At 42.4% G+C, this 16,437-nt stretch overlaps 1 protein-coding gene across 1 annotated transcript in view; it reads right to left on the reverse strand.

Annotated features, from left to right (window-relative positions):
* The window catches only part of GNA13 (G protein subunit alpha 13), a 27,844-nt gene that overhangs the window by 4,028 nt on the left and 7,379 nt on the right, over positions 1–16,437 (reverse strand). The window contains exon 3 of the mRNA XM_005428679.3: positions 4,521–4,571. Within this exon, the coding sequence (XP_005428736.2) occupies positions 4,521–4,571 (51 nt within the window). The remainder of the gene's footprint in view (positions 1–4,520; positions 4,572–16,437) is intronic.

Here is a 16,437-nt window from a genome sequence, read left to right on the forward strand (position 1 = left end):
CAAAGCAAGAAACACACCCAATATTAAACCAGAACATGGTATCCCAAAGAACTCAAGCTTTCCCTCTGCCATGTGACAAGGATCCATAAGCAACCTCAGAGGTGAACCAGCAATTCCTCCTGCCAGGGTCCCTCATTCTGTTTTACTTCATGATTCCTTCATTCCCTTCCCACAACGCTGGCTGGCAATAGTTTGTGATTAGGATGTGGTGATGGGTCTGGGCACAGCTGAGCTGCAGTGGAGAGAGCAGCCTGCATGGGAACAGGACAAGGTTTGCAATAAAAAGACATGGATGTGGATTTCCATGCTAGGAAACACACTCAATATTAAACCAGAATATGCATCCCAAAGAACTTCAGCTTTCCCTTTGCCACCTGACAAGGATCCATAACCAGCCTCAGAGGTGAACCAGCAATTTCTCCTGCCAGTTTCCCTCATTCTGGATCACTTCATGCTTCCTTCATTCCCTTCCCACAACGCTGGCTGCCAACTCTACAATGCAGCAAATGGGTTCTAGACCAGCTTTCTCAAATGGGTAACTATGGGATATCCCATGCCAGCTGTGGGTTCTCCATTCCTCCCATGCTGTCCTGCAAAGTGCATGACTGCTTCCAGAAACAAAGCAGCTGCTCCACTAAATAACTCTGAAGCAATCAATTATGTCTGAAAACTAAAACCTAAGCAACTTCCTGTGTTTGTGCCATGCATCTTTGCACCCTGCTGGATCAGTGCACACTGGTGAGCTCACACTGCCTGGCTTTGCCCAAAATTTACTGTGCAGCTAGTAGAACAGGGAAGAAACTGAGATCTGGGCACAGCAGTGCCTTTCCAGCCTGGGAGGGCACAGACAGCTGTATCCCCAAATTCTCCAGCCCACCTTTCCCCAGAATTTAAGAGGCATTCAAGAGACTGTTTTTTTTTTTTTGATTGTTATATGAACATCGTCAATGGATGCAGATGAAGAGGAATTCTTATTAGTCAGCTTTTGACAGCATGAAATCAACACTCAGACTGGGGATTTCTTCATTCCTAGAATTACACTTTGGTCTATGGTCCAAGTCTTTCTCTTATCTGCAAAGTGCATTTCTACCACAGCTGCCTGTGCTGGACTTTAAAACCTTGTTGTTCACTTGTTATGGAAACTCTTCCTCATATTTTTCCAGCATTTCTCACCCTTTCAGACAGCGCTATTTAGGTTTTGGAATTTCAGTCTCTTGTTAAAAAGTGAATGATCTATGATCTTCCTTTGACAGTGCCAGTTCCCACACTTGGAGCTTTTATAAAGACATGTAAGAGCAAGGTTCAGAAAGACTGATTCAACCAGTCAGCTGGGTGGGGGAACAGGCACGCAGCACCATGGCTATTTCAGTAGCTGTATCCCAAGTTTAAGGCAGCTGGGCAAGCTCAAACCACAAAAATAAAATTTAAAAATCATTAAAAGTGCAACATTTCAAAAGCTCAAGGATCACTTTGCTTTACCCTGTAAGTTCCAAAGTGAAACCAGAGAGAGAGGGCTTTGTGTGAACTCCGAGTTCCTCTTCCCGAGCTGCCCATGACTAAGGCATTGATTTTTATTGTGGCACAAATTACAAAGCAGCTCTGAAGCACAGGCTCCCCACCCTGCAGCCTTTGCTGCAGCACTGCACACAGCCAAACCCTACAGCACCGAAGTCTGGAGGGGAGAATTCCTAAAACAACATCAAATTCCCTCCAAACTGACCAAAAGAGGTGCTCTCACCCCCTTGTCTGATTAATGAACAACTTTAAAGGGTGATCAAACTTTTCCCTTTGTTAAATGTATCTTGGGTCTTTTCTACTGAAATTAGAGAGAACAATCAGCAAAGCAGTGCAGGGACTGTATGAAATGTCACTGGGCACGTGTGAAGGGATTTTGAGCAAAGCTGACTGTCAACATGCAGGCAGTGTCACAGGTTCAACATTCATTCCAGCTTCCAAATGGGAATGTATATTCTTTTGTTTTTCAGGAAGTTTGTCTCAGCTTCTCAGAACAAAAGCAACAAGTCTTAGGAAAGCTCAGGAGTGACTGAAATTACTGAATTATGTAAATAAATAAAACCAACTAATATAATAGGCAAAACCACATGCACCTTCAATATTGAAACAAGGGCACAAAGCAAACTCTCTTGGGAGTTGGCCTGTAATGTTTATTCAGTAAAGCTTTCCAGAACAAGCTTATCCCCAGAATTCCTGACAAATTCCCTCTCGAGTACTATTACTCATTGAAAATTCCTTCCACACTTGCAGCCACAAAGAGAATCCTTTCCAGGCCTTTCTACTTCTACATTCTGCCATGGAACTGGGTATCTTTAGGGTCCCCTCCAACCCAAACCACTCCATGTTTTATCCTGGATATTGTTTACTCTGATCCAACAGGCAGCACATGAGGGCTCTGTGAGTTCAGTGCTGGTATCCAGCCACCTTCTGGCTACAGGAGACCAAACACAACAACTCTCAGAACTCTCCCAGTATTTTAGTTCTCTTTCTGAAGGACAATTATGTTTTCTCCCTCATGCCCAGATCCTTGGAACACAAGCAGCTTGCCCCTGTCTCAGTGCTGATCCCATTCTCCATGTCTGAAGACGGCAGAACCAGGTGAGTATTTTCCTTGGATGGCACTGATTATTATGTTCCAAGTTCTTTCAATGTCTTGCCATTGCCAGTAAGTGTTTTTCCCCTCAAGCATCCTCACATTGATACTGATTTGGAACACGCGCTTTCTTCCTGATTTTCCTATCTCCTTTCCTCAAATTCACTGCAGTCTGCTTCTTCTAAAGGAGTTCCTTTGGTTATCAGCAGCTCTTTTGGCTATCACATCACTGTTTTCCTAGCTCAAATTACAATTTAAGGCATGACTAAGATCCAATCACAAGATGGAAAGCCAAGTCTCTCTGTGAGGCATTTTGGATACACAGAGTCTGCACTGGCAGTTGAAATAGCAACACAGAGTTGCAAGGAATCCAGGAGATCCCACGCATGTCTGCCTGTCAGATACTCTTCTGCTGCTGATCTGATTAAATCTGAACATGAAGTTCTTTTCCCTCAGTGCTCTTATCAGCTCCCTTTTGGCAAGAAGCACGTGAATTGCAGATCTATGTGTTTATAAGCAATTTAGTTGCAAGTCAGCCCAGTTGCATCAGATAAGAACAAATACTTTTATTTACAATTTGGGGAAACAATCATTAGATAATCTTGCATATAGATAAGAATAAACCAGAAGAACCTATCAAATCTTTCAGTAACAAAACTTAGCTAGTGCTTTTTCCCTCATAGATGTAACATTTTTTACAACAGCAGATCCTGATGAGTCTCTCTGATTCTCAACACCATTTGGTCCAACCTGAAGCCAGAAAAGCTGTAATTCACAGCACTGCCACAGAAACATCAGACCTGCAGTACGTGTGTTTCTGTACAAAAATATTTAAAAACCCAACTGCTGACTAAGCTTCACACTTTAATCAAATAATGGACCAAAGTTTCTCCGTTAAGAACTTTGAAATGGAGCTGCAAAACTCTATCCAATATTGTTGGGGGAAATTCCAAGTCCTTTGAAACTGAAAGGCAATGGATTCAAAGACCACGAGAAATCCCCCACTGGCAGAGAGTTCAGCAGCTCATTAGAGCAAGTGCTGTTCCCCTCCTAAGTGCAAGTTTCATATCTCAAGACCAAATCCAAATTCAGAGACCAAGTGCTGGAGTTCTCAAGCCAGAGATCTGGGAAGCACAATGACCATCAGTGCTTTAGTTAGAACAATGACAGTTCAAAGCAGAAAAATAGTCTGACTTAAAATTGAATCTGTTAAAACCAAAAATGAAATTAAGCATGATGTAACAGGGTTTCACTGAAGTGGTTTGGATTCCTTCATTTGTTACCATCAGCTGGGAATGACCATGGAGAAACTGCCTTCCCACAGAGTTCAAGCACCATATTAAAACTTCTGTTTTAAAGGCAATTTTTCCACATGCCATTCCTGCAATCCACAACTGATGAACATCAGCAGATACCTTCATTATTCAAGTGCTAATTAACAGCTCTATTAAAAAAGTATTCTACAGAAATTTCAGGTTTTTCTCCAGAGAAAACAGACTTTATTCTTTACTGAGTTTATGTTCAAGTAGGTATTTCTGGAAGGTACCACTGACTTGTGACTGATTTAACCCAAGAGTTCCTAACTGGGCACATAACCCCAAACCCAGTCGTTTTTAGATGTCATTTAGTCTTGAAAAGCTACTTTAACAGTCTCCTGCTTGGCCAAGCATTTGTAACTTGTTTTTTGTTCGATTTTGACAGATGGTTTATTTCCAGAAAGTCTCCTGGCCCTTGCATTGCCCTGTGTTTTTGACATGTCAGTGATGAACTGCTGAGATAATGCGACAGTCTGAGTTAACTAAAGATAAAGTCATTGGAGTGGACACTAATTACATTTCATCTATTTAAAACCCAGAGATCACAAAGACTACTTCAAACTCAAGACTGGAAAGAAAAATAAAAAAGGACTTACTTGTTCTCCAAGTTTATCCAAGTTGTCCAAGAAATACTTTACAGATTCCCCCTAAAAACAAATCAAACAGTTATTTAAATAAGCGACATCCTTGATCCCAATAGTTTACATTCTGAAGTCCAGATAATTTATCAGAAACCTACATTTAAGCATTGTAAGCTTTAATCACTGCCCTTTTTAAAAGCAGCTATCCTAAGAACACAACTGATGATTTATTCTTAGGCCAGTTAATATTTAAGCTTAAAAGCATAAAAGGCACATTTGTAATAGTCACATTCTTTCCAAGTTTAGACTTGATAAATAAATCCAAGTGTTATCCACAGGGAGCATCAATGGAGCAGCCACACCTTCGTTATGAAAAGAAACATTCAATTCCTCTGAGGCTTAGCAGAGCGTGCACACACAGCCATTCAGGTGCAGGGATTAATCACCAGAGAAAGTTCATTTCTACTGCAGTGCCACGGGACTCATGCCCACAGGGATGAGCAGAACACAGGATGAGAAACCACAGCACACAAAGCATTTTACTCAAGTTTCCTCTCAGACACCAAGCTGGACCAGAACATCTTACTCTGAGTGATGAGCAGAGCTGCTGTCCATGATATCACATTTATTATCCAGGTTTATCTTCTGGGTTCAGCTCATCCCTGTCCTGGCAAAGGGTAACTGCAGTTTTTAATCCCTCCAGTAATGCAGAACTAAAGGTTTTTTCATGGTAAACCTGAAGCACAGTCAAGCCTGCAGAACTCCATCAGGTGCTGGGATTAAGGAGGAATTCTGCCATGGATCCTGCTGCACCTGAGCTCACTTGCAATAGGAAGGTACTGATGGAATTCACTGCAGAGGAAAGCACCTTTTTAAGGTTCTCAGCATCCTCAACGAAGCACAAATCTGTTTCCTTTTGGAAATGCTTAGTTACCAGCAGTAGCTTACTCATTTCGTTTCCTTTTGGAAATGCTTATTAGTTACCAGCAGTAGCTTACTCATTTACAGTAAGTGCAGAAAAGAAACCACCTGTGTTTTCACTCTGCAGGTGGAAGAGCAGGAATTCTGACTGAGCTTTCTTGATGAGAAAATCAAACAGCATCTGAGGCTGGGGTGACTACACCTAATCCAGACAAGTGAATTAGGAGAGGAGCTACACCCTGATAATGACTTCCCCTCGCTGCAATCTGAGCTCTGCAAGCCTATCTAGGGAGAATATAAACCTCACTATTCAACTGTGTCATCTAAGCATGTACCCTGAGCAGAGCAGGGTAAATAAAGGCCAAAAAGGGTTCTGGCAGACACATCAGCAAGGTACCTTTGCAAGGTTTCCAGGCACTAAAATAAGTTACATAACACAAGTAGATGCCACACCTTTAAGTGCGCAATTTGAACATCAACATTTAATGAGGCAAAACTGGGGCTCAGGTTGGAACATGCCTCGTGCTCAACACACCTGCAGGAGAGAGCCCAACACACCTCTATGCCTTATTTCACCTCCTCTTTGCTCAGCTGTCCTGATTTTCTCTGGGGTGACAAAACCACCATTTTAGTAGCACACAGCAGCAGCTGCTTGCAGTGATAGCAGCATTGTGTCTTTTCCATCATCTGTTCTAGCCTCAATCCTCTAAGGAAGGTATGCAGGGAAGAGCATTCCTATTTCACAGAAAATAACCCTGATGCATGAATCCATCAAGCTTCCCAAGGAGTAACAGGATCAGAAGAATTCAGGCCTTCCAAGTGCTAAAGCCACTGTCTGTAGCCGAATACTAAGGCAAAATAAAATTTAAGGTCAGATTTAATTTCTTTTTTAGGTGCCAATAGGAGCTGGCAAGCTTCCCTTCCCCACAGGGCTGGCTACATACCAATCAGGCAGATTTCAGACTCAGTAAGTGCAGATATTTACTCTGGAATACCTGGGCCTCAGAGGCTGAACTTGTGTGTATGGGTATACAAACATGCATTTTAATCTTAGACAGCTTTTTATATAACTTACAGCAATACCTACTCCCTAAAGAAGCATTAACTCTGCAGTTAATGTGGAAGTTACTACCTCTCCTTTAAGTCCCAGGGCTTGCAGCTACTGCAATGCACAGAGCAGTTGGAGCAGACAAGCAAACCACAGCCTGGAAAGGTCACAAAACATCCCCACAGGCAGCTTTCCAAAAGAGGGGATTTCCTGAAATCACAAATGCAAAATGCACAGGCCTGCAGTGACAGCAACACTCCAGAGCCACCCATCCAACAGCAAAGTCCCTCAGGGAGCACTGAGATGCCAGCTCCACTTCTGGGTTGTCACCTATCAGAGTCAATGGCACACAAACATCAAGGTGGCCATGCTGAAACTGAAGAGACTGAGTTATTAAATCCATCAGTTCCAACATAACACAGCTCATTAAGCTGAGACATTCCAGCTTCCCTCCTCCACACCGTGGGCTCAGCTGCTTGGGCTCTCCCCTCATAAAAATCTGTTCAGACAGCAAGTGCTGTGGACATGACTCAGCTCTGTAACCAAGGATAGAAGTTGTCCATTCACTGTTTTTTACCAATCTGCATACCAATTAAAAACCTAGAACAGCTTCAAACTCATCATCTCTTCTCCCATCCCACTCCAGCCACAATCCAGGGCCCTGACCAGTGGTAATTTTCTGTCTGCCCTGGACATGTTGCTATCAGCAGGCTGAGCTCTGCTAACTACAGACACTCCCGAACAGCAAACTACCTCACTGAACAGATCTCTATCACAATGCACTACTGGAGAACCAGACAGTTCTGACCCATTTAAACAAGCTTCAAAGAGGCAGCATTACAAAGCAGCCAAGCTTCAATCCCTCCCCAAAGTGTGAAGTTTTTTATTTTATCCAGTAATGAAGAGAAATACATTGAAAAACTCAGCACACAACAACTGAGGAAAGCTTTCATGCCACCTATTTTTAAAAATCAGTTAGAAAAGGACCCATTCACATCCCTGCACAACAGCAGCCCCAAAGGCAGCTTCTGTGCTAGGCTGCTTTTTCTTGGTAGACAGAGAACCAGATCCCACTCAGTAAATCCATGACAGTGACCATATTTAAATAGCTGCATTCAACAGCTGCCACCTAAAATTTCCTTTCTGACAAACTGTAAACTCTCTGGTTTACCCAAGATGACTAGAAAAAAGAAACTGGGTTTCCCCACTCTGTGCCACTAATGCCTGTGTGGCTCACCATGTCCAGCCCTGCCACGAGGCTGCTCAGCAATCACTCTGTGGTGCCACACCACAAGGAGCCACACCAAGGGCAAAATCAAGACAGAAATGAGAAAACTGAAGGATCTGCCCCCAGGAAAACCCCCACAGTTCTCCATGACACTCCTGATGTCTTCACACCCACGTTCTGTGAGTACATAGAACGGAAACTTAAAGATTAGCTAAAAATACAGAGATGTCCCCAGGACAGGAAGGACCTTGACCTGTTGGAAAGAGTCCAGAGGAGGCCACTAAGTTGATTACAGAGATGGAGCACCTCTCCTACAAGGAAAGGCTAAGAGAATTGGGAATGTTCAGCCTGGAAAAGGAAAGACTTTGGGGTCACCTGTGGCCTTCAGTACCCAAAGGAGAGATGGAAAAACTATTTACAACAGTCTGGAGTGAGAGTACAAGGGGGAATGGCTTCACACTGACAGAAAGGAGGTTTAGACTGGTTATTAGGAAGAAATTCTTTACACTTTGAGGATTCTGTGGCACTGGCACAAGTTGCCCAGAGCTGTGGATGCTGCACCCTGGGAATGTTCAAGGCCAGGCTGGAGAGGGCTTGGAGCAAGCTGGGATAGTGGCAGGTGTCCCTCCACACCATTCCATGGCTCTGTGTGACAGCCTCAAATCAGTCCCATGTGAACTTTCTTTTCCAAATGCAGATGAACCCTCTGAAGTCATTTGTACAGTTGAGCAGTTTGGAAATGCAAATCTCTGAAGGCTGCAGTGACACTGCAAGAACCAGCCATGCCATGGAGCCCAACTCATCCCCTGCCCATTTCCCTCCCCTGCACTTCAAGTACAGCCCAAAGATGCCAACACAAGGACAAAACCCAGCACAGGCTTGGGCACACATCTCAAATGAATATTGAGGTATTGCAATAAGCAAATTTCTTGAGCACACCCCAATACAGCAAAATGAACAACCCACACATCAGCTCCAAAGGCCTTCTGGAGTTACAGGAGGGTGCTCTGGCTGTTTTAAACTTTGTTAAATTATATCAGGGTATTGGATTTTTAAGCAGTCTCTTTTGAATGCTTGAGAAAGATGCCCTTTTTTGTTCAGATGGAATATACATGTCTCAGCTGTGGCCCTCCAGCCTCCTCCTGATTCAGAAATGCATGTAAACCACAGGAAGTTGACTGTTAAGTAACTTTATTCATAACTGTCAACTACTCCATTTTCAGAAAGGTTTGAGTCAAACCAGCCTGTGCCTCCTGGAGCCCTGTGATCCTCCCTGAGAGAGCCAAGCCACTCCATCATCAATGTACAAGAAAACACTGAAATCTTACTCCCATCAAGGTGACTGACAAAACAGCTTCCCCTACAACTCCGCATTAAACTACTTGTTCAATGAACTATCTCCAGTTCTATAATTCATTTTTTTTCACTAAGACATTTTACAAATTCATTCTTTTTCCAAAGCAGAGGTGGTCATTTAGTTGTAGGCCAACACCTGCTGGTGTGGTCATCTGCAGTAAACCAGAGCAAGTATCTTTTCTAAGCAAAACCCAGCACAAAGATCACTGCCTGGTTACTGCCTAAAGCAAAGTAACCACAAAAATATTTCTGGGGAGGGAAGAAAAAAAAAACCTACATGAAATACACACTAGATGAACACATCTTTTAAACCCAGGAAGCACCAATTTATTTGGTTTCCATGAAAACAATGTCAGCAATCTAAATATGATTTGTTGAAACCTTAGCAAAGCCAAATGGCTTTTTAGCTCTTCAAGGGGATCAGGGAAACTGCATTTTTTCCACTAGCAATTGCTTAAAAAAGAAAAAAGAGATAGAGAAAAAGCATCAAATAAAGATTCTGTCATCACAAGGTTTAAAGAAAGAAACAATTAATCAAACCATCTAGGTTTGGCTGCAAGTTCAGTGGAACATACTGAACTGACAGGGCTTATTAAGTGTCTGAAATAATAAATGTGATACTTTAAGAAAATAGGAGATATAACTTAGTGGCTCCATATTAGAACTCTAAGAACCACCAAACATTTTCTCTTCCTGACCTTACTTGAATTTCTTGAAAAAGAGAAACAAATATTTCCTATTTTATTTAATTAAAAACCCACAAAAACACTAGAAACAAAAACACCACCAAAAATAAGCTTTTTTACAAGCCTAGTTTAGAATAAGAACAGGTAATTGCAGTGTTTTTAGGCTGGTGTGTACATGCCTAAATATGCAAACCAAACCGTCCATAACTCTGGAGAATCAGCTTGAACGAAGATGATGGAGACATAAGCAGAGTCTGAAAATTCTGCATTTTACAGCACCCTAGTAATGCTTCTAGCACACACTTCATTATGTACAGGGTGTTTTTCTGTTAGGGGCTCAATCCAGGAAAATCCATATCTGAGGATTTTGGCAAAGGAAAGAATCTGTAGCAACATTTTATTTTCTTGCCACCCCACCCTAAGCTGATTTAAAAGAAGACTGAGTACAAATCAATAGTGCTGCCACTGAAGGTTTAGCAGATGTCTCCTGAAATGACAGTAATAAACAGAGGGATAATGAATGGAGAAACATTTCCATCAAATCAATCAATGCAGATTCCCAGAGGAAGGGAGATTACAGGGCACAACCTCCTCCACCCAAACAGGGAACATCCACAGCATTGCACAAAGGAGGGAGATGATCCAGATGACACATTTATGCCATGAATGCATATCCTAATTACATTAATGAGCTCAAATCCACAACTGTCGTGACTGTTAGAGCAGCAGGTTTAACCAAGTCTCACATCACGACATTCAACTGGTTTGGTCTCACACTTGGAGGTAAATGAAACAATCTTGGTTCCTTCACAGCTTTCAGGTTTCTACAATTTCTCTTTCTCCCAGTGCTTTTTGAGGAGGATTCCTCTTTTAAAGATGCCCCAGTCAATAGACTAGGACAAAACTTCCCAAATTCATACCTATAACCTGTTTACTCAAGGAACTAAACTTTTAAAAATATACTTTCCCTGTTTTACAGCAGCAATCCAGCAACTTGATTGGTCTCTCCTAAAGTGAAGGGAAACAATTTATTTCTGAATTGCCACTCCATACTCTAATTCTTGATTTAACACTCATTCTTCAAGCAGTATCAGCAGCATTCTGGAAGTTTACAATAAGCATATACAATAACTAATTTTTAATAATGGTGCTGAAGGTATTTAGGGAAAAAAGCCCAGGTAAGCAGTAGTATATTTACTTCCCAAATTGAAAATTGGGGTCAAAAGATTTAAGTGTGCACTAACACAAGACATTTCCCTGTGAGAGGTTTCCTTTCTCTAAGTGTTAATTCTGGCCAAAGCACAGCAGTCCCCATTTATGCCCACATGAGCATTACTGTGGCCATGTGCAGAGCAGCCAAGTGTTCCAAGTGAAATTAATCCCAAACTCTCCAAAACCAAAGGGTAAACTGCTGGAAAATGGCACTGCTGCCTGTGGGAGCACGAATGGAGCGGCCTTACAAGGGCTGTGTCAGCATCTGCTAGTACAGGCTGGGGTCATGGTGGTTCATAACTGATCTCAGAGTGCAAAAAGGGAAACTGATTTTTGTGTATGTGCAAGTTTGGACTGTCTGGGAAGGAAGGGACAACTTGAAGTAACTAAGCAGAACCTCCCAGGCAGGGAAGCACAGCAGCAGTGTCTCTTAGAGGCTGAAGCACAGACAGTGTGTGTCAAGACCAGACATCTCACATCTCTCAGCTTCTTTCTCTCCAGCTCAACCATTTGAATAGTCACTTAAACCTGATCTGCCCATTTCCAGAGATAAAATTCAGCACGTTGGGGATTAATTCCCATTTCTCTGCAAGAACAGAGAGTTCAGACACAGTTGCTGATACAGAGTACAAAATAATGCTGCTGCTCATCAATCCACATCACAACTGCGTCACAGCTCAGCCCAGCTCTCAGAGCTCAGCCCCATTTCCCCTTTTCAGTGCTTGCTGTGTGCAGCTCGAGCTGTGTTTGCCTTTTTTCAGAGCCATCAGAACTGCGTCACGTGGGGTAGAAGTGAAACCTGCCTCATGTTTGGTCCCACAAACTCAGCATCTGCCCTAAAAAAAGGAAAGGTTCAAGTCCTGACTCACAGAAGCCATCTTTTGTAAAACCTGTTGGTGGCAGAGCAGAATCTGTGCTTGCAACAGCTGGATCACTTTGGCTGGAGGGTGCTCAACTCCAAAAGCACCACGAGAGGAGTCAGCCCAAGTTTATTTCATGAGTGACATTTTTATCTTGCATAACAGCATTAACAAAGAAAGGTGAAGGGGTTTAAGAAGGGGTTTAACCCAATAATATCCCTTTAATCTATTATCCCCTATTTAGTGTAATCCAATTAATCCATAATTCTCAAAATGTGGATAACAAATGGAGGGAGACAGAGCACGCCAACCTGGGGCCCTGCACTGTGACACCCTGGCAGCACCTGCAAGCTGGGGACATCTGCCATACCCTGAGAGTGACACAAGGATGTCACCAAGCCAGCCTGGAATTAAATACTCCAAACAAGGCTCCAGCTACAGCTGCTGCTCCTTCCTGCACCCAGTGCAGCAGTGCTCTGCCTTCAAAGTGCCAGACACACAACTCCCACAGATTGTCTCCCATCAGTAGAGCATTTACACAGTTTCATACATACCATGCCACTCCAATTAAATTAATTAAAACATAATTGAACTGTAAAAAGAATTTAATCTGCATACCAGTATATCACAGAGCAAACTGTTCCCATTTTCAATTACTTTCCTAAGAGGGAAGAAATCTATTTCAGTTTTCTTACTTAGGTAACCCTCCCCTCTCCTGGTGGAATTTAATTGCCGAATTCTTAATTGCTCAAAAATATGCAAAGTCACTCCAGCTTTTAGGTAGGAAACAGCATTTCACTAAAGCCTACAAAACTACAATTTCTCCACACCAGGCATTCTGCTATTGTATTTCTAATTCTGAAAGACTGCTTGGAAACCAGGATGTGACATATTCTAGAGACAGCTGAGACTCCTTCCAACAATTAAAAACCCTCAGAGTCCACAGCATCAATCCTGGAGTGAAGAAATTCTTCCCTGTGAGGTCCTGGCACAGGCTGGCCCACCCCTGGAATGTCCAAGGCCAGGCTGCACAGAGCTTGGAGCACCCTGGGATAGTGGAAGGTTGGGAGAGGAACAAGATGAGCTTTAAGGTTCCTCCATCCCAAAGCATTCTGTGATTCCATGATTTTCCTTAGGATCACCATCAAATAGGAAGCAAACTCAAGGTTGTTGCAGCCCCTTCTGGAGATCAGAGCCAGCTTGAGGAACACATGGGACAAGCACAGACCCAGAGCACCCAACCAAAAGGCTGCTGCTTGCCAGAGCCTGAACAGATATTAACCCATGAAAGCAAGGATCAGGTGAACTTTGTTTCTTCAAAGGTCTTTTTACTCTCTCACTAAGTATTTACAATTCAAACTCTTCTTCCACAGAGTTTACCTTAGGGAAGACACCAATACTTTGCAGAAGATTTTCAAATTTCATTGATGAAATCAATCCTCCAAGGACCAGAACACACAGCCCTAGAAACCCTATAAAAACATGCACTGACCAAGGAGAAACTGCCACCTCCCAGTTACTATTTACACTTTGGGCAGCATCTCTATAAACCTCAGATGTTTTGCACACAAAACAGACTGGAACCAGACTGTAAACATTTGCTCTTCCTTCAGAGCACTGACCCACTGGCTCCATGACTTCATGTGTTTGCAACTCCAACTGCATTTAATCTAATGCTGGAGCAGTGGTGAGTCTGCAAATCTGCCATCCATCATTTAGAGCTTTACTTGCTTCCAAGTTGTACAAGACCAGCAAAGGCTCCCAAAAACACGACAAATATTTGGCATGTGGAAATGGATCAGCACTAAAACTGGCCATACTGAACTTGAAGATGCTTGAAAAGTCCATTATTGCATAAACTCTGCACTAAATCACAACATTTCAAAATCAGAGCCCTGGACTGGATCCCAATGCACTTCTCTAGGATTCAGTTTTAAAGTACATTTGGTTCCTATTTCAGCCTCATGAGAAATCCAGATGACCAAATGCTTTTTAGTTCCTTCCTCTGCCTCAATTAGAAGAATCCATTTCAATTAAGTTCTGGTATTTCTGTTTGCAGCCAGTGATGCATTCACAAACCAGCTCTCTTTCCAAGCTGACAAGATCCTGTGATAATTTACTGGGTCTAGTGAAAGATCTACCTGTACCATTAGCTGAATATTGGTGGTTTTAAAAACTACTAAAAGTTGTGTTTAAAAGAGCTCAAGAGGCAGAAAACATTTGATGTCACTTGCAGAATTTCATACTATGAATTAACTAAAACTAGAAAGAAACAAAAATTAATTACTAGAGCAACTATATAACTTTGCTACTGAAACCATTCAAGAGTCCCAACAGCACCCACTTGTAAAATTTTAGTAATCACCCTGCATTACTTTTTTCCCTTACAACTTTGTGTAGATATTTTGAAATACAAATGGTACCAGTGCAATGTTTCCACCCCTGGAAATTCTGCATCCTCTTGATTTGGTCACCGGTGGGTGATAAAATATCATCATGTGCCCAAAGAGAGAAGTGCTCCCAGGCTGCCTGCAGAGATCCCAGCATTTTGTTTAAAATTATTTCCCCAGCATCTTTAAACAAAGGAAAAAGAAACAGAAACTTATGTGGTATTACACATTCCTGTACCCTTGAGCCATAAAAACAATTTGGGGTCTTTTCAGTTCCTTGGTTAAGTCTCTGAAGAGGAGAATGATATTTCACTTATTAACTGAGGAGACTGAAGGAAAAGAAATTTGAGGCAGGAATGACTATGATGGAGAGGTGTGCAACATGGCACAGTGAATTGAGTGCTGTAAAAGGCAGCTCACCCCTTATTACTGTTCAGAAATTTTCTTTTCTGAAGTAGTTGTTGTCAGTTGCTGTGATGAAAATTCAGGGTGGTTTCTGTATTTAAAATTCCTCAACTTTTCCAGCTCTGTTACCTGATGTTTCTTGTTAATGCAGACATGCAAGTTAAGAAGATACAGGAAGTAATTTAGGACTTTTTTAGCTGCTGATGGACTCTTAAACATTTTCTTTATCACTATTAAAATTCAACCCATCAGACAACTCTGGGGTAAAATATAAGTGCTAATCTCTGGGATTATTCAGATTTTTATTTGAATTAAACACATTTCATTTATGGTTTGAGGCTGCCAAGTTAACTAATATCATGTTCTATGACTGATTTATTCACCTTTAAGATATAAATAAAGGCTTCATATTCCAGAGTGATACAAGATACCACTTGGTATGAGGCAGCCTCCATCAGCACTGTGAGCATACAGCTTGTTGTTCTGTAAAAGGGCAGGTTCTGCAGCCTCAAACTTCTCAACTGAATTTGATAATTCAGATCCTTAGCAAAGGAAAGTGCCAGCAGACACAATGCTGGCACAGAGATTATCTTGCTTTCCCACAAGTACAGTTATTCTATTGCTTTTCTGACGCAGTGAGTGAGGTCAGCTGCATTTGGTTTTCTCACATTTTCTTAAGCAACTTCCTCAGCCACCACAAGCTGAAGTTTCCTACTCCTTTGCTAGTTCTATGTAAGAGGTGCAGCCTGAAGCCAGAAGGTATCAAAGCATTCAGCAACTGAAATCTGGGACAATAAAGAGCCAAAACAGTCACCCAGTACAACCTAGGTACAATAAATATGTGCTTGGTGAGAGCAGACTTCACCAGCCTCTAAGGCTGAAGCCTTGTTACAGCAAACTCAAATTAGGGAACAGCAGCACAAATCAGCACTGCCTCTGGCATAGCAGCTCAGTCCTGAAGGATTCCATATTTACACATGAAAAGATCCCTCTCTGCTCCTTGCCTCAGGTGCAGAACACAGGCCTGGAAGATGACACTGCATTTATCCCACACAGATTTGCTGACAGCCACGAGCCCAGCGACTGTGCAGGGTTTGTGCTCAGGAAGTCACTTCTAAATGGACCCAGAAGGGGCGCAGCCAGTGCTGTTTAAATTCCAAAGGTTGTCAGGAGACAGCTCTGCAGGTACCAACATGCAACACCTTGCAGGTGAGTAGAGAGCACGGAAATGAGCGTGCAATAAATGTCCGTACCAAGGGCTCAGTTTACACTGCACAGCAGAAGCAGCAAAAGCTCCTCTAACACATTTGCAGAGATTCAAAACAACCTGCTGAGAAGAGGTTCATACGCTCAAGATGTGAATATTCATATTCAGAAGGGCACTTGTATTTTATATTTATTTAACCACGGTTATAGAATTCCCTTTTTTTGCAAGAAGTAGGTCACCTTCTACTCTTCTGCAATAAAATGTTTAGGAAACTAAGGCACATGACTATCAACAGGACATGGCTTGTTGGAGATGGCATATGTATAAGAACACATCACTTTGCTCCCACACTGCATTGTACAAGTCTGCTTTTAAAAGCAGTGGTTCCCCATAAACAGATGACAGAACGCCAAAATGGTTTGGGTTGGAAAGGACCTGAACTATCCCCTTGTTCCAACCTGCTGCCATGGGCAGGACCCCTTCCACTAGACCAGGTTAGTCAGTATCTGGATTGGGTTTGAATTAGGAATTCCATCCTGAGAGACTGCACTGAAACCATGCAGAAAATAGAGGCTTGCACAAGCCAAGTGTAGCACACAGGACACAAAAGGCATTCATT

Source organism: Geospiza fortis, unplaced genomic scaffold (genome assembly GCF_000277835.1).
Source record: "Geospiza fortis unplaced genomic scaffold, GeoFor_1.0 scaffold153, whole genome shotgun sequence".
Taxonomy (NCBI): Eukaryota; Metazoa; Chordata; class Aves; order Passeriformes; family Thraupidae; genus Geospiza; species Geospiza fortis.